Source organism: Seriola aureovittata, chromosome 18 (assembly GCF_021018895.1).
Source record: "Seriola aureovittata isolate HTS-2021-v1 ecotype China chromosome 18, ASM2101889v1, whole genome shotgun sequence".
In the NCBI taxonomy this organism is placed as follows: Eukaryota; Metazoa; Chordata; class Actinopteri; order Carangiformes; family Carangidae; genus Seriola; species Seriola aureovittata.
The window spans coordinates 1,400,962-1,421,965 of record NC_079381.1 but is presented as its reverse complement, the minus strand read 5'-3'; the positions used below and the strand labels follow the sequence as shown (position 1 = coordinate 1,421,965).

General features: G+C 40.6%; 2 protein-coding genes across 2 annotated transcripts; both read right to left on the bottom strand.

Moving 5' to 3' along the window:
- Positions 1 to 844: 844 nt before the first annotated feature.
- Positions 845 to 9,506, bottom strand: auh (AU RNA binding protein/enoyl-CoA hydratase). The gene is made up of 10 exons (XM_056404095.1): positions 9,236 to 9,506; positions 7,225 to 7,292; positions 6,880 to 6,967; positions 6,517 to 6,603; positions 5,192 to 5,284; positions 4,743 to 4,799; positions 3,242 to 3,429; positions 2,956 to 3,006; positions 1,537 to 1,584; positions 845 to 1,369 (listed from the first exon to the last, which is right to left on the bottom strand). Exons 1-10 carry the CDS (start codon positions 9,465 to 9,467, stop codon positions 1,292 to 1,294), a joined length of 990 nt encoding a protein of 329 aa, XP_056260070.1. The 5' UTR covers positions 9,468 to 9,506; the 3' UTR covers positions 845 to 1,291.
- Positions 9,507 to 10,749: 1,243 nt separating this feature from the next.
- nfil3 (nuclear factor, interleukin 3 regulated) lies at positions 10,750 to 18,049 on the bottom strand. The gene is made up of 3 exons (XM_056403904.1): positions 17,849 to 18,049; positions 14,949 to 15,019; positions 10,750 to 14,320 (listed from the first exon to the last, which is right to left on the bottom strand). Exon 3 carries the CDS (start codon positions 14,203 to 14,205, stop codon positions 12,847 to 12,849), a length of 1,359 nt encoding a protein of 452 aa, XP_056259879.1. The 5' UTR covers positions 14,206 to 14,320; positions 14,949 to 15,019; positions 17,849 to 18,049; the 3' UTR covers positions 10,750 to 12,846.
- Between the last annotated feature and the right edge of the window lie 2,955 nt (positions 18,050 to 21,004).

The following is a 21,004-nucleotide window of genomic DNA, read 5'->3' as shown; positions in this document are numbered from 1 at the left end:
CGCTGACCAGTAGCAACCAACAACAAAAAACAAGAAAATGTGGCTCATAATTTGTGGTTTGCTAACATCGTTATGGAAAGAGCAAAGAGAAGGGAAAGAGTTTTTAGAGACTGCAGAGATTTTTTTTTTCTTTTTATTGTTTCACTCTCACTGAATGAAACATCCTTGTAAGTGATGAATTCTTCCTAAAGACACTTTCTGCTGGGGTAAACAGAGCAGAGGCTGGATGCGGTTCCTGAGTTGCCTTTTTTTTTTTTTTTTTTGAAAAAAGTCTTAATTTACCCAGAATTCATTTTTACTACAGTCCAACTCAAGGTTGTCAAGAACTAAACTGCTTTGTGCAAAGGTTGAATTTAGAGTCAGTCTATCTGAAGTCTGACTGTTTATTATATCTAAGCCACAGTTAAAATCTATCTTTGTGAAAGCAGCCCCAGGCTTCATTCGTTTCCACCTACACCCCACCTCCTCAGAGTCAGGAAATCCAAAGATGGCAACGGTCAGAGCCACCACACTGAGCCTGAAAACCACTCCTCAGGAAACTTATGGGTGATGTCATGGAGTCTATGCTCATTTTTATTTAGTCTATGCTAACATCAAAAAAAGGTGTAAAATGCATAAGTGAAGAACCTTTGGGGTTAACTGCTTAGTGGTCCTTAAAGCCAGTATATGTAGATGGTTTGATGTCATTTAGAGCATAAGCTGAGATTTGTAGATAACTGAGTCAGACTATGTGTTGTTTTTGTTGGCTTAGTGTTTTTTTTTTTTGTTACAACCAAAAATAGAAATCATTGAATCCACCACATTTCACCATTTTAAATCCAACACTCTGGCCTCTGAACATGGATCACATGAGGGAAAAACCAGCTGTTTAATGATTTCATGCAGACACCTCTGGTGTTATTCAGTGTCATGAACACAGTAGTACATTTCTACCAAAGTAAAAAAGCGACGGACTTTCTGAAGCATCATTCATCGGCAGAATTCACACAACTTTATGGACATTTCAGCAGCTCTTGGATTGGTTCATTAGTCAGGGAAGCAGTGTCCAATGCTTGGTTAATTCACTCGGTTTCTCCAAATGCTTTAGTGACAGTTGACATACCCAGCTTTACACATTAACATTTAAGTCACTGGCCGAAACAGCAGCCAGGATCAACCCTAATGTCCTGCAGTCCCCTGGATACTGTACGGGTTAATGCGTTGATGTGTACAGTTTCACCCATAAATATGTTGGAAGCAGTGGAACAGGAGCAGCGCTGAGGACAGAACTGTCTCTGTGCGGAGTGATGTCTCACTCCCCCTTGAAGTGAGGACGCCTCTTCTCCTTGAAAGCAGCCAATCCCTCCAATCGATCTTTAGTTGGAATCACCTTGAAGACAATACATGTGTGTCAGTGCTGAAGAAGATGCACCTCTATTTTTATTTTATCTTGAGTCAGTTCACTGCTTTCATTAACCTGCTTCCTGGGTACGACCCTGCAGGGAGAGCTGTTTCACTTGTGTAAATAATTGTGAAGTGAATGTTTTAAACTCTCACCTGGGCGTAGCACGCCTCTTCAATGGCCAGACCTGTAGATAAATCCACCTGAAAGAGAAGCAAATGCTCATAATACAGCTGAAAACTATTGTCTGCTCATATGTAACTCAGACCTGATTTCTCATTAATAACATGGAGATTTACTGACTGCAACTGCTACACAGCAACTGGATAGAAATTCTCACAGAAATCAGACTCTCAGAGCAGCTCTCATCACCATCTCATGACATGAGCTTTTATCTTAGTATCTGTGGGAGCAGGTGATGCAGCCTGGATTTACAGTCACCTCCATCTGCTTTGGTTCAATTTTCACAACAGAGCTTCGGTTTGCACAGATGTTGATTGAGAGTCAAAACCAGGTTCTCACCTTTAAACACAGAAGAGTGTACTTAAATACAAAGTACCAACAATAATAAATTCTCATCATCAAATCCTCATTATGTTTCCAAGATGGCGGTCAGACGCAGCTGTGGCGCTCTTCAGGCTTTGGCAGTTGTATTGTTTTCATCGGGTCATGTGTCATTTTATGTTCTCTGGTCAAAGTGTCGGACACTCATCTACTGTATTGCAGATCTACAGCTTCTTCCCAAAGGCTGTCACCTCTCTATCTACAACACCCAGAGGTGCCACGGGTGAAGAAGACGCTCTGAATGATGCAAAAGATGTTAAAGACGCCCTCAAATGTCCATGTTTTTTTTAACTAATACAAGACATATGATGAGAGAAATAATCATCAACACCATGACTGAGTGTTTCCACCTTGAACTGCAGTGAACCAATGACAGTCTCATAAACACAGATTCAGACAGCCAGGGTTTCATACATCACAAACCTCAGGAACCAATCCTGTCAACTTGTGGGGACGGGGGGCGGGGCTAAATAAACCTGAAACCTTTTCAGTACAGAGAGAGAGAGTTAGCATTAGCACAACCGCTAACACTGTGTAAACCAATGCCAGTTACAAGCTAACAAACCACATTAACAAATAAAAGATGCTAACTATGCTAACCATTCTGATCCGTCTGCTAGTCTCTGGTTCTGGTCTCAACAGACTCCTCATCTGAGTCTGGGTCTGACTGAGGCTCAAACATGTGGCTGAGTCTCTCTGATGTTTCCTCCTCTAACCATCCTGATACTCTCTGCTCTCTCACCTGTACACCTGGAGCAAGCAGGTGGTGGGCGGGGCACAAGGCCTGATCCACATTTCTCAATCAGGAAGTAAGAGGAGATGAGCTTCAGACCCAGTTTAATGTGTGAAAACATGTTAAACAACATATGAATCATAGCAGAGGATTTTAAGTTTGAAACATGTCTAGAGAGGAACTTGGAGTTTTGCCAACTGAAACACTTTTGTGAATATTGAGCCAAAGCAGTTGTACAATAGTGTAAAAGCTGCTCTATACTGACTCTAAGACTCACCTCGATCCCCTGATTGATTGCGAGTTTTGCCATCCTTATTGCAATGGGACCCTGTGGAGTCAAAAATGAGAGTGGGACTTTTTACAGGTTCAAAGGCTTAATGAATGACTGCGTATGATATAAACTGCTCTTGTAAATTGTTGAATCAGCACAATATTATGATGAAATTACTGCAGGCCTAAAGTCATGTTGATTTAGTCATGACATTCATAACTAAATCACCTTTATTTTCCTCCCTCAGTGGAACGTTCTTGATATAAAGGTCTACTCGTCAGTGAGCAGTTACCTGAGGGTTGATCTCGCGGGCGAGCTGCAGAGCCTGCAGGTAGGCAGCGTCTCCGCTCTTATTCTGCTCCACAGAGTTACTGACAAGACCCAGGCGACACGCCTCTGTTCCATCCACCACCCTGGCAGCGAAGATGAGCTCCTTAGCAAGAGAGACGCCTATCACCCTGGGGAGACGCTGTGTGCCACCTGCACAGGAGAGATCAGAGAGAGATGGAACATGGCCTCCACCACAGAGGCCGATGATAATACAGGTCATCGCCTACACTGACATTTAAAATGAGTAATTATAGAAAAAGGGTCCTCATAGTACAACCACAAAGTATCTGAAGAAACTGCAAATGTCTTCAAGTGAAAAATGTCAAAACAACTGAACTAAATTGGAAATGTGGCCACTCCTAAAGCGTTCCAGTGGATATTCAAGCAGTGATGGAGCTGCAGGTTAGCCAGAACGCTACAGGGTTACATAAGCCTCATCTCCATAAAAGTTAAGTGAAGATTGCAGTGGCAAGGAAAAATAGCAGGTAATCTCTGGTCTGCATTAATTGGTGATAGAAAGTGATGTGATCTTCGTTTAAGTCACATGTACAGACAAATATAATGTGCCGGAGCTAATAATACAAACTTCTATGTCTTTATTGAACACAACCATTAACATAAATGCTGGTGGAGAAAGTAAGTGAACCCTTTAATAACCAGTCACACCTCAAACCAGCTGTCTGTAGCTGCTGTTGATGAACCAAGGTGTTCACACACTGTTTCCAACCTAGACTGTGAATATCTGAACGATGCATTCAATATGGGCAAGAATACAATAATTTGTGTTATCAAAGTTATAAAAAGAAACTTTTCCACATTACAATTACTAGACTTATGTTATACATTACTGAGTTGTGTTATGATATTATGCCAAATGTTTCCATGAATTTTCAAACCAGAGAAATCTGTGATTTTAATCAAGGTAACAAACACCTGTCAATGGCGTCATACCTCTTTTGTGTATGCATCAGTGTTATGGTTTTTCACTATTCAGTGTTTTTACTGGATTTAATCATCTGTTCTGTTTGTTATAGAGAGGAGGAGACTTCCTGGTTAAAAACCCCCTCAACGTCTGAATCATAAGTTGTCAGAGAAACAAGCTGAGCAAACATTAGTGGCAGCTCGATTCACTCTGACGTGCTGGAGAAACTGCTTCAGTCAGTGCTTTCAACGGTTTTGATCACAGTGACAGCAATGGTGCAATGGATCACACGCTACTTCACAACTTCAAAAGTCAGTGTAGCCTCCAATCTGCCATGAAGACGTAGCTGCTCAGAGGACGTATTATAACCTCTTGTATTATAAAGACAATGATGACTGAAGCTCTTCACTGCCAGATGCTCCTGACAAGAAACCACTTTTGGCAGCAGAGAAAACTTACAAACAGCCCTTTAAATGAAGTGCAGATATGTACAGAAATTTAAAACAGGTACTATGAAATAAAAAAAAAAAAACAGCCTTACCTGCTCCAGGAATAATTGCAAGCTTTGCCTCCACTAGTCCCATTTTCGCAGTATTTGCTACAAAGATCAAAGAGAAGCTTTACTATTTTCACATAAATACTTTCGCCGCCACTACTAGTATAAGTTCATTCTGTACAAAGAAGAAAATCATTTAGAATTAGAGTCATTTTAACTGGACCAGTCAAACATCAATAACACCATTTCCTCTCTTTACACTTGTCATATGTAAAACATCAGGACAGGAAGTGGTGTCACTCAAAGAACAACGTCTTACTTACACGATTTATGTTGGTTTTTCCTTTAATTTGTCACCTGTCTGTAGCTGGTACACACACAATCAACTCAATTATCAACCAAACTTTTGTGCTCCTTATTAACACGAACAGTTCTGCTCATAGACCAGAGACAGACTTATCAGTAACCTCAGAATAAAGTCCACTGAGTCTTACAGGCAACTCTGATGTCACAGGCCAGGGCCATTTCCAAGCCTCCTCCTAATGCAGCCCCATCAATTGCAGCAATTGTTGGTACCGGCAGGTTACCTGTAAAATAAAAGACCAACTAATCAAGACCAATTAAGAGATATAAAGTGGCAAGAAAAAGGACCTTTGAACCCTCTGAATGACCTGGTTTTCTGCACTGGCCTGTCATAAAATCTGATCTGATCTTCATCCAGGTCATTAACTCTCTGAACTGATACCACACCAACAATTATAACCTTTTGTGTCTTTACTGAACTCAGCCATTAAACATTCTCAGTGCTGATGGAAACAGTGAATGAACCTTGGATTTGGCCCCAGTACCCTGAAACCCTGTCTGGTAAATAGCAAAGTCACTAATACAGATGCTGTCCTATCAGGGCCGAGAGCTTTAACCTATAAATGATTGAGGATTATTACATTTTGACAGTGTTTCTGTTTTAACCAGCACAGCTCTTCTAACCTTTACAGCACTGGTAATATGTTGCTACTATTTTTTTATGTATGAAAAGACTCTACATTAACACTGTGAGTGGACTACTTGATTACTATTAGTGAATTATTTAAATAGCATTTTATATAGGAGTGATTATGTCCCAAGCGTTCTATCCATATAAACTGTTAATCAGAGTAACTGTGAGCATTATAAGAGGTTTCCACTGTGAATCAAAGAGGTATTCATGTATCTGTTCATGTTTAACAGACGGTGGAGACCTGTGCGGAATGACCTGACAACAATTACGGTCGTAGCAAACAAGCAATTAGTGTCCTTCATCACACCACCTGTTCAACCAGATTTAAACAAAGAAAAGCTACATTGTCAATTTCTAACAACCACTGCGGTTGTTAAACACGAGCGCAGCGCGCTGACGTTAAGCTAATAGTGGAATGTTATCAACAAGCTAAAAGGAAAACTCTGTGTGTGTAGACTGCAGCTTCATTTGCCACAAACATTTGTCAAATTATAACTACAGCCTGAGACAGTAGCCCCCCCCAGGGAGAAGGACGGAGGACATGACTGATAGTGACCTTTGACTGTTCTTCATTCAGCTTAGCTCAATAAAACTGTATATGCACACTTCAGCATTTTTTTTATTTATCGCAAATTTTCCTCATATCGTGCAGGCCTAATCCATACAGTGTTAGTAGTATATAGCTGTTTAAATGTTTTTAACACATTGGTATCGGATTAGTACTCTTTATCGGCTGATACACAAATTCAGGTATCATTAAAGAAAAAGAGGGATCAGACCATCTCTAGATCATGAACGTAACTGGATTCCATCAGTCTTTACCCAGCTCTGTGATGAGTGCTCGTGCTTTGGACACAAACGGTCCCACTTCACTCTGGTGCATCTTAGCCCTCTCCTTCAGGTCCGCACCTGCACACAGAGAGAGAGAGAGAGAGAGAGAGAGAGAGAGAGAGAGAGAGAGAGAGAGAGAGAGAGAGAGAGAGAGAGAGAGAGAGAGAGAGAGAGAGAGAGAGAGAGAGAGTGTCCGCATCAAGCCAGAGGGCTGCAGGGTGGTATCTGCTAAAAGTTCACCATCAAGATTTCATCAAGAATACACAATTCTATCTACTAGATTCAAACCTGATCAGCATGACAGAGTAACAATCCCAATATGAAATGAAATCCACTGCAATAATCACAGAGTACCTGCACAGAAGATCCCAGGAACCAAACTGCATAAAATGACACTGCGCACTTTGTTATTCTTCTTGATATCCTCCACAGCCTCAAACATCTGAAAGACAAAAACATTTTTTTCCCAGAAACACTCATTTTATATATTACCTAAGAAAAAAAACACAAACTGGAACATAGTTCAAGACAAACTCAGACATCATTTATTCTGAGAGACAGTGACCTCTGTGTATACGAACCTACATGCAGCTACATGAAACAGAATTCCAGCCTTCCTTTTGTTACCAATCACTGACTTTTTCATCTTCTTTATCTATCTTTAAGACTAAAAAAGGTAAAACAAAAAGCCATACATACCATTTTGACCAGATTTTTGCTGATGGCATTTTTGGCTTTTGGTCGATTTATTCCAACGACAACAATACCTGAAAGACAGTGTTCAAACGTTCTGATTAACAACTGCATGCATTCCAGACATCACATCACATGATGTCAAACAAAAAGTTCACATTACAACAACGGAAATGCAAGTCCCAGTCCCACCCAGGGGGGGCTCTTCAGAACATCTGGGAAGATTAATAAAAACTGATGTTAAAATCATGTAAACCTCGGCTTTAATACACTCGTTAATACACTGCTAAAGACTTGGTACTCCTTGACTGCTCTGATCTATCCTCCACCGGCACCTTCCACTTGTGGCTGAGAACCAGGCCTACTGTCAGTCCTGACACATTAACCATATCTCGTCAGTAACGTGAATGAACTTTTTTCCCCATATTCGAAGAACTAATGATGTCTGCACTCTGCACTGTTTCACCTGTCCTCAAGATTCTCCTCCTCGCGAGATCTCTTTTTAAAATAATCTGTGATTTGAGACATTTCTGGAAAAAAAAAAAACATACACCATGGGATGTAACATTAATTTAGGGGAACTTTTCAAGAAGCTGGGTGTGCTTGGATGTAAAAGATATCCATCTGTTGGGTTGCCACCTTTAATGTGAAAAAAAGTGGCAACTGGTTTGGTTTTACTTGACATTACATTATTCACAGCACTTTGAGGACATAGCATGAATGAAAATACAGGACAAATTGCGTCCCGTATTGATTCAAATTCACGGAGTAACGAGAAAACAAGTACTAAAATTATGTTGGGAGGCGGAAGCGTCCCACATTGATTCAATACAGGACGCCGCATTTTATTTTCAAATACGGGACGGTCCCGTGGCAACCCTGTTCACCTGTTAGAAGACACGCAAAATCAGGTCGCCGCCTCCTTCCGCCGGCAGAAAATCCAGCGCGCACCGAGAAAACAAGTAGGTATACAGGAATTCTGTCGGGAGGCCGAGGCGGCCGCCTCCCAATTCTCTATGCAGGAAAAACCCTGTCATATAAAGGGCAGAAGATGGTGTTTCGACACTGTAAACTTTAAAGGGATGTTCCAAAAAATAATAATTATAGGCCTATTTATTATATGTTATAATAATAATAGTAATACCAAACAGAAGAAAAATGAACCCCGGGAAATTAAAAAAAAAAAAAAAAAAAAATTAAATCTGCAGCCTCGCAACAAGCTGCCACCTGCTCGGTCTCTCTCTATTGACTCGTGACTGGCATCTTAACTTCTCCTTCTCACCTAACTGGAGTCTACCACCAGCTCAGGTTACTGTTACTGCTGACAATTCCCACTCTATAATAAGCACCAGATATTATTCATGAGTGCACAACTTTCACCCCTGTTATCTACTGCACAACAGTTCTACCTATCTATCTATCTATCTTCCCACATAAATGTTATAGCAGAGAAACATTTCATGGGAGTATGTGTGGTCAGGAGGGTCATGAACAGAGACTGGATACTCAGCAGAGATAATGAAGTGAATGTGCATTTTTACGGATCATCATCATCCCTCTCGCTGGTCAGGAGGGGGCAGCAGGCGAGGAGGGGGAGGATGGATAAACAGTTTTTGTTACATCTTTGGGGCCCATTAGCTGCATGGACCAGGACCAGGTCTCTGAGAACCAGTGTCTCAGAGGAGACCATGGTTGTGAAGTGAATAGTCAGAGACTAGTTAGGCTGTGGACTGGTCCTCAGCTGACACATCCTCATGAGGTTTGTGTCACCAAGTAGTACTGGCAGTGGTTTGGGTCTTGGGGGTTCTTATCATGTACGTAACGTCAACAGAATCCCCCTACTTTACTGGTGGGCGGGGCTCTACTTTTGTTTGCATTTGATGTGGATAGCGGACTATGCCTGTACAAGGTTTCAGTTAGTTCCGGTTTGCTGCGATGCCAACTTTTTTAAACAACAACCGTTTTTTCCGCTACCAAACTTACGCGTGAACTGCTCCCGACTCTGACCGGAACTTACCGTCGTCCTCACCGTCCAGGTATCTGACGCGCAGGTCGTCCTTCGAGTCGGAGCTGTAGTGTCGTATTCCTACTCCCTGGCCGCTCAGCCGTGACGCGGGAGACACTGTTCGGGAGAACAGGTAGTGTCGCGTGCAGGAGGAGGTCGCTGCCAACCTGCAAGCGCTGTCCCGTTCTGCCACCTGCACGCGGAAGGCTTGCAATAGGGATCTGCGTCCCACCAGGACCGCCATGCTCACGAGCTGCAGTGCTGTTTGACTTTCAACTCTGAACCCGGTCACATGGTGTGATCACATGATCTCCTGCAGTCAGAACCATAGGTCTGAACGTAACTAATAATAAAATCTTAGATTGTCAGCGCCCCATTCATATATTTTTTAACGTATTTGTTGCGAAATATATAATAACAATAATATAGATTAACAATAATATATAATAACAATAATATATTGTTGCAAAAAATATTTGAATAGCTTGAAAATGGTTGATGTTGCCACGGGTAACGTCTCTGTATCTGTAACCTTAATTATTGTACACATTTGGATTATTTTAATTGTAAACACACCATATTAATTTGTGTTGTATATTAAGTGGTGCAATATTGTTTGAGTTTATTATATTATTAATTAATATTACTCAATTGAGTTCATTGCATAATTTTATTATCAGTTGCAGTACTTTATTATTTTATATATATAATTTATAAGTGTAACATTTAAGTGTGGAGCACGGTTCCCACCTGCCATTGTTTGCAGGGGGACAGGTGTGAATGTGACAGTCTATGAAGAGACTGGAGAACGCTACCTACTAAGAAATAAGGGATACATATCTAATAAATCTTTCCCCCTCCTGTCTGTTATGAAATCACATAACTTGAAATCTACATATCTCGTGCACACACTTGGTGGAGACTGGGGGCGATTGCAACACTTTTTTCATTTCTCTCAGTTACTCAGAGACTATTTGTTCTAAACCAGCTAAAGTTTTATAAATAAAACTTATCTTATCTTTAGCTAATGACCCATACCATTTAAAGATGATTACATATGTCGGATCATTCACTATATTTATTTGGATGGAAAAATTCAAATGTTGTAACTGACCCCAACCCTGGGGATGGTTACAACACAGATCAGGATACCAGGCCCTACATGAAAACGTATAGATGATTTTATTTAAGGTCCACTCACCCATATCACAAGACAGTCATTTCCCATTTATGTTCTGAGCAATTTGACTCACTTAATACATAAGGTCACAGGATTTTTTTTTTTTTAATTCTCAAATATTAACATTAGTATCAACTTCAAAAGTCCAGCTACCACTGGCCTCTTTTAGAGTTTGGTGTAGCAAAGTTTCCTTTGAGGATACTGAAACATAATTGTTTTTTTTATCGTTACAAAATTTCTATTTCAAAATGAGTAATTGCAAAAATCACAATTACTATTTGTTTTAGTGTTTTATGTTAAGTGTGCTTACATCAGGATACTATGAAAAATACAAAAAAACACATGATTTGGTGACAAGACATTTATTGTAAACAAAAAAATTCACTGTTACAATAAATCTTGAGAAAAGTGTTATGCTGGGAAAACGGAGTCATCTCGCTCTTCATCAGTGAGATTTTCAATACTGTGACAACAAATGCATAAACCATGTGTTTGGAATGAACTGCATTATTTTATGTCATATCAGTTAGGGTTGACTGAAGTCAGCATTTTTATATTGACTATGGATGAAGTCATAGTGTATGATGTAATCACCCCAAATGTCTATAAAAAATTATGAAACCCTGACAGCTCTGGATTCCATAATATGTAATAATACAGTTACTCCAACTATGAAGGTGTAATGCTGAATTTCATGGAGACCTTTTGATAATAAAAATTGAGGGGATAAAACATGAGGGGATATGTGTCAGAGCTTTATAAAACACAGTTACACTCCAATTCTGCAGCCAGTCTCACACACACATTCTCAGTTAAAACAAGTGCCCTGGAAAGTTTAAGTCATCAACAAGACTACTGAAAAAAACATAAGAGAAGCAACGGCTGTCTGGCAACCAGTGAATGTACCAGAGCCTGTTTAAAAGTTACGTTAAACTCGGGTTAAAAAAAGTCTCTGCTTTTTAAACCACAGCAGAGACGATGGAGTGTGCAGTGTGGAGTCAGTGAGGCTGTTTCTGCTCCCTGCTGGAGAGCAGTGATAATATCACTGACTGCAACATGTACAACAATATAGCACTGTTTACTTCACTGATGAAGGTAAGCGGCATTAACACTGTCAGTCAGTAATACTGTATAGGTGTGTAACTCAAATACATTCTGAGTAAGTTTCCTGTAAAGATGTAATTTGACACTATAGGGAAAAGAGGAATATCATTGAAAAGAAGCTCAATTTAAAATGAACTTATAATTAATTCATTATGCATTTATTATTAGAAACTTCATTCTCCATGTGTTCATTTATTTATTAAAAAATACATATTTTTGCATGTTCAGCTGACATGCTGCATACTGACTACAGAATCCCTCTACATTAGTAACAGCGGTTAATTTAAGTTGCCAATTAAGCATCTAGTTTTCCCATGATACGTATCAAATTTCATGTTTCTTTCCAGGAAAGGGAATTATTCCGAAATTACAAACCTATAAAATAAAACATTCCTTTAAAGAAGTAAGGGCTGCATCTCCAACCACTTTAAATGAATTCATAACCTATGGATTTCAGCTTTAAGGCAAAGAATGACCAAACATGTAATGATAACGGCAGCAGTGCAGTGTTCAGTAGCAATAGGTGTGTAATGATGCTTGAAGCCCAGTGACAGCAGTCAGAAATAATGTGGTAAAAGTAAAATAAAAATTTCACTCCACACATTGTGTGTCATACATTACTGATTAACAATTTATGGTAAATTCTCAAATGGTGCCTGTAAATGCTTTATTTAAGCCTCCTCCACTGCAGAGAGAAGCAAGCTGAAACAGGTCTATGGAGGAGATCGGCCTTTATTTCTATTTCTCCCTGTTTTTATAACCACAATCAATCACATAAAACATCTCCCTGTTTTCTGATCAACTCCTGTTAAGGCAAACGTTTCCTCCACTTGATCAGTCAGTCATGTCATACTCATCACTCTGCTGCTTTCTGTTTGTTTTAACAGAAATACTGTTTTCAATTACCATTCATTTCACTTTTCAATCCATCGATCAAACTATTGTCAATGAAATTCAAATCTTCTTGATTTTTTTTTTTACATGAAAAATATTCCAGATTTCTTAAAGGACAGAATCCTGCTGTTTCTTTGGAGGTTTGTAATATTGCAGGAAGTGTTCATTTTAATTGATGGTAGTACAAAAAACAAAAACACCAAAGAAGAGACCAGAATTAAAAAGTGGATGAAAACAGTATTTGTGTTAGAGAAGCTGAAATCAGACTGACTTTAACCAGGTGAGCTATTTAAATACAGGTGACCTGCTTGCAGCAGCTCTCTTTTAGACTGTCATTATTTGAACCTTTTATTTGAAAATGTACAGGAATCGAAACATTATTTGACCCTTATAAGAACCACACAGTGCAACAGCAAAGGAAGTGGAAATGCACAATATACAAAAGTTATTCAGAGGAGCGTCCTTTTGATAATGACTCATAATGATCAGTGGTGCTTTTGGTTGACTCTATTACAGACCCTGGCTGTGTCATGGTCAGTCTTCTTGCAGACAGGGTGGTCGGGTCCTGTTGTAAATGTGAGTCCTCAGCATGTGAGTGTGCATAGGAAGGTTCTTTTACGTCCACCGCAGTTTTGTTTGAGATGGGGCTCGGGGTTCGCCTGCTACTCTTGCAGCCATCCCACAGTGTCTCTGTGCTGCTTTTGTGCCACCCAGACTGGTGGGTCCACCCCTGCATGTTGGAGACCTGCACTGACAAAGGGCACAGGGGGTGCTGCTTGTACTCTGAAGAGTCCCGAGTTGTCTGGTTGCACCCTCCCTCTGTGATGCTGACAGGGGATGAGGACTTCCCAGAGAACTCGTATTCAGGGTCAATGGCCTCCACTTTGATTTGGATGGTTCTGGCTTTGATCCGCAGTTTATGGGGCAAAGCTGAGGAGCTGGCATCGGGCACTTTGTGTGTGGCGACAATGACACTTCTTGGGTCAGCTACAGACGGTATCAACCCTTTGGGTACCTGCTGCTCGTCCTCACCATCTGAAGATTTGCTCACAGCGCCGTCCTCTGAGCTCCTGGGGGAGTCGCTGGACGACCTGCTGATCTGCAGGAATGAGGCAGCCTGGGAGTAGACACCAGACAGAGGGCTGGCTGTGTAGTTTCTGTAGAGCTCGTAGGGACTACTCCTCTCTTGTGCATAGCTGCCATTCTCTGCTGGTTCTTGCTTGACCTCTGCAGTCCTGCAGATGCTGAAGCCACCCTGAGTTGCAGTGCATGTCTCGGGCATGTGAGGTGAATGCTTGATGACTGATATGCAGCTGCTGCGCAAATGAAGAGGCTCCAAATCCCTGCTGGAAGAACCTGGGTCAGCGCTGGGTGGAACAAACTCCTGGTAGAGGTTGACAGTGGCAGAGCTGCATAACTTCTGGGCCTCTTGGGCATACGCTGCTGAGCTCACCAGGCCGAACTTCAGCTTTAATGACAGGAGCTCAGCCTTCAGGGAGGCATTTTCCTCTCCAAGGGCCATCAGCTTGTTCTCAAGCACCATGTCATTTATGCGCCGCTTCTCCCTCGAGCGTTTGGCCGCCTCGTTGTTCTTGCGACGCCTCTCCCAGTAAAGGTTGTCTTTTTTCTCCTCTGGGATAAACTCTCTTTTCCTACGGCAGGTTGTTTTACCCTTGAATGGGATTGCAGAGATTTTGTGGCCCATCAGGTCTCTGTTGGCCCCTTGTAAGGCCACAGCCAGGACCAGGGCATCCTCTCCACTGTACGACTCACTGGAGTCCACCTCTTGCTTGATTGATTGCATATTACCACTGTTTGGTACTGTCAGTATTCACATAGGTCTTTAACTGTACACCATAATGCTTGTCTGCATTAACAGTGACTGCCACGCTCAATTAATCCACTGGAGTTGAGGAAATCTGTGGAATAACAGACAATGAGAGAAGTTTGAAGGAAACAAAGTTAATCATTTTATCAAATTAATGATATTCTAAAGAAATGTATTTCCTCTGCGGTGGGTATATGATGAGTTCTTTCAATTCTAGATCCATGGTTCACAATATGATACAAAATTATAGACATATACATATTTGTTATATGAGTTGATACAACACCTGTGTGAACCCACTAATTATCTCCCCTTTTCCTGCTGAGCACACAGACACAGTAAACACACCTGTCAATCAGAAACAGGGATGAAAGAGTGAGCTGCAGCCCCAAAGTAAGTTTTAAAAACACACAATCACTGATCAATACAATATGATCAACGTCACAGTGACACAAAAGAAAAGATCCCCTGGTCAAATTGAGGGTCTGCAGTGAGCTCAGACATGCCTGCAGTGACAGCAGGAGAGGGAGGAGTGAGCGCTGTGAGTCTTTACACTGCACAGGAAATGACTTTACAACAGAGCATTGGTGAGTTTAGTGGATATGGACAAAACCAAGTTACAATGAAATAAGTATCCACAGTGACATATGAGCTGTGGTGACTGTTTAACACTGTTAACATCACAAAGGCTGTAACTTCTAACATCAGATTTGTCTTACAGTGAACTCCAGGAATATCCTCCATTTTTTCAGAAATACTGAGGAAGCTGTCTGGACTTCAGGTGGAGAGGCTGAAAAACACACACAAACACACACAGCGAGAGAGAGAGAGAGAGAGAGAGAGAGAGAGAAAGTTAGTGTCGTTGTATCTCTGTCTACTGAGGATGTAACAGTATTTGTGCCGTGCTGTTCAGTACAGGATGAATATAATCTATCTTTAACCCTGCACATTACGGGCATAAAGTTTTGTGTTCTGATGGTCAGTCTATGACGTTAGTGAATAAAGTCATAGAGGCGAGCGAGAGGGGTTTTTCAACTACAGGAGACATTGTTGATGCCAGTAGATCTGTCATTGCAGCAACATCAATAACACCTAGATGACTTAGGTTTTTTTTATGTTTTTTTTTAAGCAATGTGCCTTTATGAGCATTTCTTGTGTTCAAGAAACAAGTCATCCAGTTTTAGTTTACAATGACACATTTATGTTTACAACTTCAATTCTTAATGAATTAAAAGAAATGTAATGTATTTCATTTCTTTTTTAATCACTGTACTGAAAACATACTGAACTGTGAATTGTAAAGTGTTTGTCAAATGTTATTTCCTCATATCCTTAAAAAGTCACAAAAATAATATTTGGTGAATATTTAAAAAATATAAAATACCAAGAATTTGACAAATTATATATTTATTGTAATTTGGTGTAAACAGAATGAGTGAATATTGTTCTGTTCAGAGTCATAATAACAACCAAGAGTTTCACTTTTTAAATGGTCCGTCATATTATTGGTGTTGATTAAAGCAGTGGTTCTCAAAGTGGGGTCCGGGGACCTACAGGGGTCCTTGAAGGCGTTCCTGCTGGAGATGATGTTAGGATGGGGCCAGTGCTTTGTATGTTTCAGGCCAACATCTTGATGGATATATACTGTGATGATTTATGTGGATGCCTGTACAAAAAGCCAAAAGGCCTGTAACTGATGTGTTTCAGAGTTGAAATGATTTGATGATGGAGTAATTGATGAGGAAAATAACACAGATTAATCAATCATGAAAACAATATTTGCAGCCCTAATATGTTTAATAGAAGGTTCATTTAGTGATATAAAGTATGCCATAGGTGTGCAATACTAAATAATGAGTTTTATAACAGAGAATTGACAGTATCTGAAAACAACCAATTCTTTTGTTGACCAGCTCCTCAGAAAGACTAGAACCTGACATTCTCTCTGTATTAACTTTTTGACTTGTTAAAGTTACAGTGAAGCACTGAACTCAGCAGATAAAGTACTAAAAAACTAATAATTACGATAGCTCATCACCATAAAGATAACATCTAAATATTTAACCTGATCTCTACTCCTGGGGTTAAAATAATGGGTTTGAATGGAGTGTTACCTAAAAAGGCAATTCTGCCTGTTTTTGGCTTCCAAGCTCCCGTACATCCAGAGAAGGAACAAAGGAGGACAGACAGCTGTGATCAAAATGTGTGGCCTGGCAGAAACACGCAGCCTGTAACCTGAGGCCGTCATTACACACAGTCATCTAACACACCCCCAAATAACTAATGTTAACCATGACTGCAGCAGAAAGATGTCAGCTTATAGAAATGAGAAATGTATAGGCTGGTGCTATGTGGTTTAATGAGATTTAATGTGATCCAATAAAGCCCAGTGTCAGTTGCAATTCTCTGAAACTGTCCATGCTTAATGATACAATGTGAAGTTTAAAGTTTTCTTTGCCTATTTTAGATCACTTGGGAAAGGTTTTACAGATGTTGAGATTGTGCACATCATGGCTGGGATTGTGCGGGAATCATCTCTCCCTTTTGTCTCTTCTGACAAGGCAACATATGACATCAAGACTAAATCTGGATGACACGTGATAAGGATGGGTGGTAATGTTACCGCATCGGGGTGGTGGTGGTCGACAGGCCGGGTCGATCTAAGGGGGGATCGGCCCAAACCAAAGCGGTCGGAACGTCCTATTGCCCCAGATTTCCTCATTGTGTCCGGATTACACAATACAGACTCCCTCCGGCCTCCGACTGCCAGCAATTTCTATGGTTGCAGACATTATGCAATATTTGCCTGTGTGGCAATAACAATACGGGCCTGTGTTTGTTCGCCTCCGTGTGTGTGTGTTTGTGTGTGTGTGTGTGTGTGTGTGTTTGTAAATAAAAATATCTGTTAATCTGTTAATAAATAATAAACACGTATCAGATCATTACCGCCTTGCGTAATAGTGTCTTGAGACAGTGTGGACATTTACTTCATGACATCATTGACTTGCTTACTCATTACAGTGGCGGCTGAAACGTGGGGTCTATCTACGCCCTGAAAAGTGAGCTGTTATAATGTGAACATAAACTACATGAAACACAGTATAAACCCGACGCACTGTTAACTTCACTGTAAGTAATCACCCACAGACTCATTACAGTCATACAGCAGCTGCAGCCATTAGGCTTTGATAAGGTTACTGCCAGCCACATCACATTCTGGGTTACAACACTGTGTCGCAATCTGTAAACCCCTGATACTGGCAGGCCTGTGTGCCTGAATAAAATTCAATACACGGCTCTTACACCGGCCATTATCCGGCGTTTATCAGCTATATATAATACTGTACAATAAATAATAATAACAACAACGGCACACCAAGATATTAATAATAAACTTAACCATGAACTTGAGCTTGGTTACATATTTAATTTGAGCACAAACGTGACTATTGTTCGTTTAAAATGAAAACACAGAGGTTAGCCGAGCCACACAAAATGTTAGCTAACAACTAGCGCCGCTGAGATTCTGGGGCGGCGTGAACAGCATCCCGCAGAAATCTTTGCAACACTTCAATAGGAAAAGGGTTGATTTGGTGTTGACCCCAAATCAAAACTGTACCTCTCTATCTCCTGGTTGGAGGCTCTGCTCTTGGTTTCCACCGCGTATCAAGCTCAGGGGAGAAGTGGAGGTTTCCCATCAGCTAATAAGGAAATAACCGTGGCGATAAAATCCTACAAGTTGAGAGGTACCTCACTCTCCTCCCGTGGCTTTTTCCTTTCAAGGTGGCTCCTGACTCATGGATCTGTGTTAGTAGGTCAGTGGTTAAGTATATTGGCAGCGTGAGGTTAAGTGACAACCACTGCAGCCAATCGGAGCGCAGCATTTCTCAATTTCAGCCAATGACTCTCGGCCTGAACGGAGCGCTCAAATCTCATATAAATGTATGTCGTCACCCACAGTGTGTATGATGCGTTCATGTGCGGTAGTTCACCACGAAGTACTTGATTTTACAACCAGACGTCTTTACTACACAAAAAACAACTTTCTATACAATGTTACACAGTAATTACTGAAGGCTGTGTGTAATATACAGTCATATTGGCTAATATGTTATATACATAATATATGTAAATGTAGTTATTGCTATATCATTTATATCTAATAAACAAAATATTGTTGTGTTATATTAACAGATGGAGCTGTTATGTAAAATTTAATGATTTGATGAATAAACTTATGCAACTACTACTACAACTACAACTACTACTAACAATAATAATAATAATAATAATGATAATAATGATGATAATAGAAGGAGAAGAAGAGGAATGAGTATTAGTTACGTCATTAAGTAGTAGTTAAAAATGCAAATACAATTACAATACTGAGGGCCATATCTAAACCACCACCACCTGCACAAACTTCATAATGTCATACAGATATTCACTGCAGGAAGAAGCATTCAGATCTTTAGCAACTCCAAAGTGTAAACATAATCAATTACAAAAGTTTACTTCATTAAAAGTATATAAACATTATCAACAAAACCTAGACTGAAATAAAACATATGCACACAATTTAATGAATTTGGACAAAGTGATAGGCAGTATAAAAATATAAAACATGCAAGTGGGAGACATTCATTAAAAGACAAAGATAATGATTACAAACACAAAGAGGTGTGTTAAAGTAAAAAAAAAAAAAAAGCATACATTTTAAGAAAATAATTTTTTACTCCAAGATACTCTACTTTATATTGTGTATTATTTTTGTTTTGTTTTGTTTTGTTTTGTTTTGTTTTGTTTTGTTTTGTTTTGTTTTGTTTGGTGCACGTGTGAAGCCTCTCTGTTGATGCGTCGCTTCATTTACTCACAGTGCTCAGCACCTGAAGGGGTCACTGTTGGATCGCTACAGCTGGTGTAAAGTTGAATCCCGCTTGCACCTAGAGTTTCAGAGTTAAAATGGCTGCTACATACCAGTCTCCGGGTGAGTCCAGGACTGCGGTCAAAAAGTGAAAAAATATGTCCTCTCCTGACCACTGTTCCTTGACCTCGGTGGAAAACATCATGAGATCAAGGAAGGATGTGAAGGAGAATTCATAAGGCGTTGGACACAAAAAGAAAACCTCTGTGCCGAGAGAATCCTACTGCAGCGTTTTTTTTTTTTTACTATACCAACTTTATGTATAACACAAGGAAGTACAGTGACAAACTCAATGCTGTAGGCCTACAATTCAACTAAGGTGTCCTAAGAAAGGATGTTTTTAATTTATACATAGGGAACATTTAACCATCAATCATAGGAGGTAACAGTAACAGTATATACTGTAGATGATGATATTATATGATATGATAAAGAAATTGAAGCTGCTTGTTCTTCATGATGACTCCTAACTGGCTTTCAAAGAGAAGAAATCTTCATTCATGGATTTGGAGCTCAGCCAGTCTTGCAAGGGTTTCCATAAGTTTTGGATTGTGTCACAAGCATAAAACAGATGTTCTATGGAACTACAATGGTGAGTTGCTTTAAATGTTGCTGCTGCAGGGAATTGTGGGTTGGCATTTCTCCTTTTCTCTAGTAAAGGTCAAGTGTTTCCTTTACTAAAGGAGATAAGATAGGAAGCACTGAAGCTCCTTTCCTCATCACTTAGAGAGGTGGAGCAGCTCATGGCTGCCGCTCAGATACTTCAGCTCATTTCACTCAGTTTGAACCTTTCTAAGAAAACTAACTTCTTGACTGCACTTGCAGTGTTAAAGTTTGTATATTAGTGCGTACTTGTGTGATGCATCTCTGAGGTATCTCTTGTCAGCCTCCAGTCCAGACCTGAGTAATGAGATAACACTACCCCCATCCCAGTGTCAGATGCATCTACCGCTACAATAAACTGGCGTGAAGGATCTGGCTGAACCCAAACCGGCGATCTGGTGAAGAGAATCTTCAGTTAGGAGAAAGCAAGGTATGCCTCAGGGTCCAGCTGAATGATATGGAGGATGTTAGTTTGTGAGGGGTGCTGCCAGGGGTGCTGCCAGGGGTGCTGCCAGGGGTCCTTTCAAGGCCGATAACTCAGTCTCAATTTTCTCTGGATCTGTCTTCACCTGTCTGCTTAAGGCTGACCGTCTTGGCATGGAACTCATATTCCTCCGCCGTTTTTTTTTTCCAGAAACCTCTGCAGTACCTGGCAGACATGAGAAATGTGTTCAGACATGTCTTTGGAAAAAATGAATGTAATGTTGATAAACAAAAACAAAGCATTTTAGGAAATCCCTTCCCACATCATCTAGTAAGGCTTGGAGGACATCAGGAGTATTGTATATCTGGCATCACCACTCAAAGTGGCCATATGGGGTGTTGAACGGCGTCTTGCACCCATCTCCTTCTCTGATCCTCACCGGATGATAGGTGTTCCTGGGGTCCAGTTTAGTGGACACTATGGCAGCTGGAGGGGCTCAAAGGCAGAGGTATTTGTTCTTTACTGCGATGTTATCATCGCAAGGGCGGAGAGATTGATCTTTCTTAGCCACAAAGAAAACAGCAGCACCAAGAGGAGATGAAGAGGGATGGGCTGTACCTGCAGCTACAGATTCATTGATTTATATCTCCATGGCCTCTTTCAAGGCGACCTTTACCTGTCTCACCTTACCAGAAGGTAAAGGGGCTCCAGAAAGCACATCAATAGTGCAGTCATGGGGACGGTGAGGTCCTTGCTTGAAACCTCCCCCAAGTCACAATACTCTGCAGGTATGGAGGACAGATTTGTGGGCTCAGGGCAGGACT

What these genes read in the sequence shown, in the direction of transcription:
- auh (XM_056404095.1), bottom strand. Translation starts at nt 9,467, where the DNA reads ATGGCGGTCCTGGTGGGACGCAGATCCCTATTGCAAGCCTTCCGCGTG. An exon ending in CCTGGACGGTGAGGACGACG is followed by an intron (nt 7,293 to 9,235) that starts GTAAGTTCCGGT and finishes ACTGTCTTTCAG; the next exon opens with GTATTGTTGTCGTTGGAATA. An exon ending in CCCGCGAGATCAACCCTCAG is followed by an intron (nt 3,007 to 3,241) that starts GTAACTGCTCAC and finishes TTGACTCCACAG; the next exon opens with GGTCCCATTGCAATAAGGAT.
- nfil3 (XM_056403904.1), bottom strand. Translation starts at nt 14,205, where the DNA reads ATGCAATCAATCAAGCAAGAGGTGGACTCCAGTGAGTCGTACAGTGGA.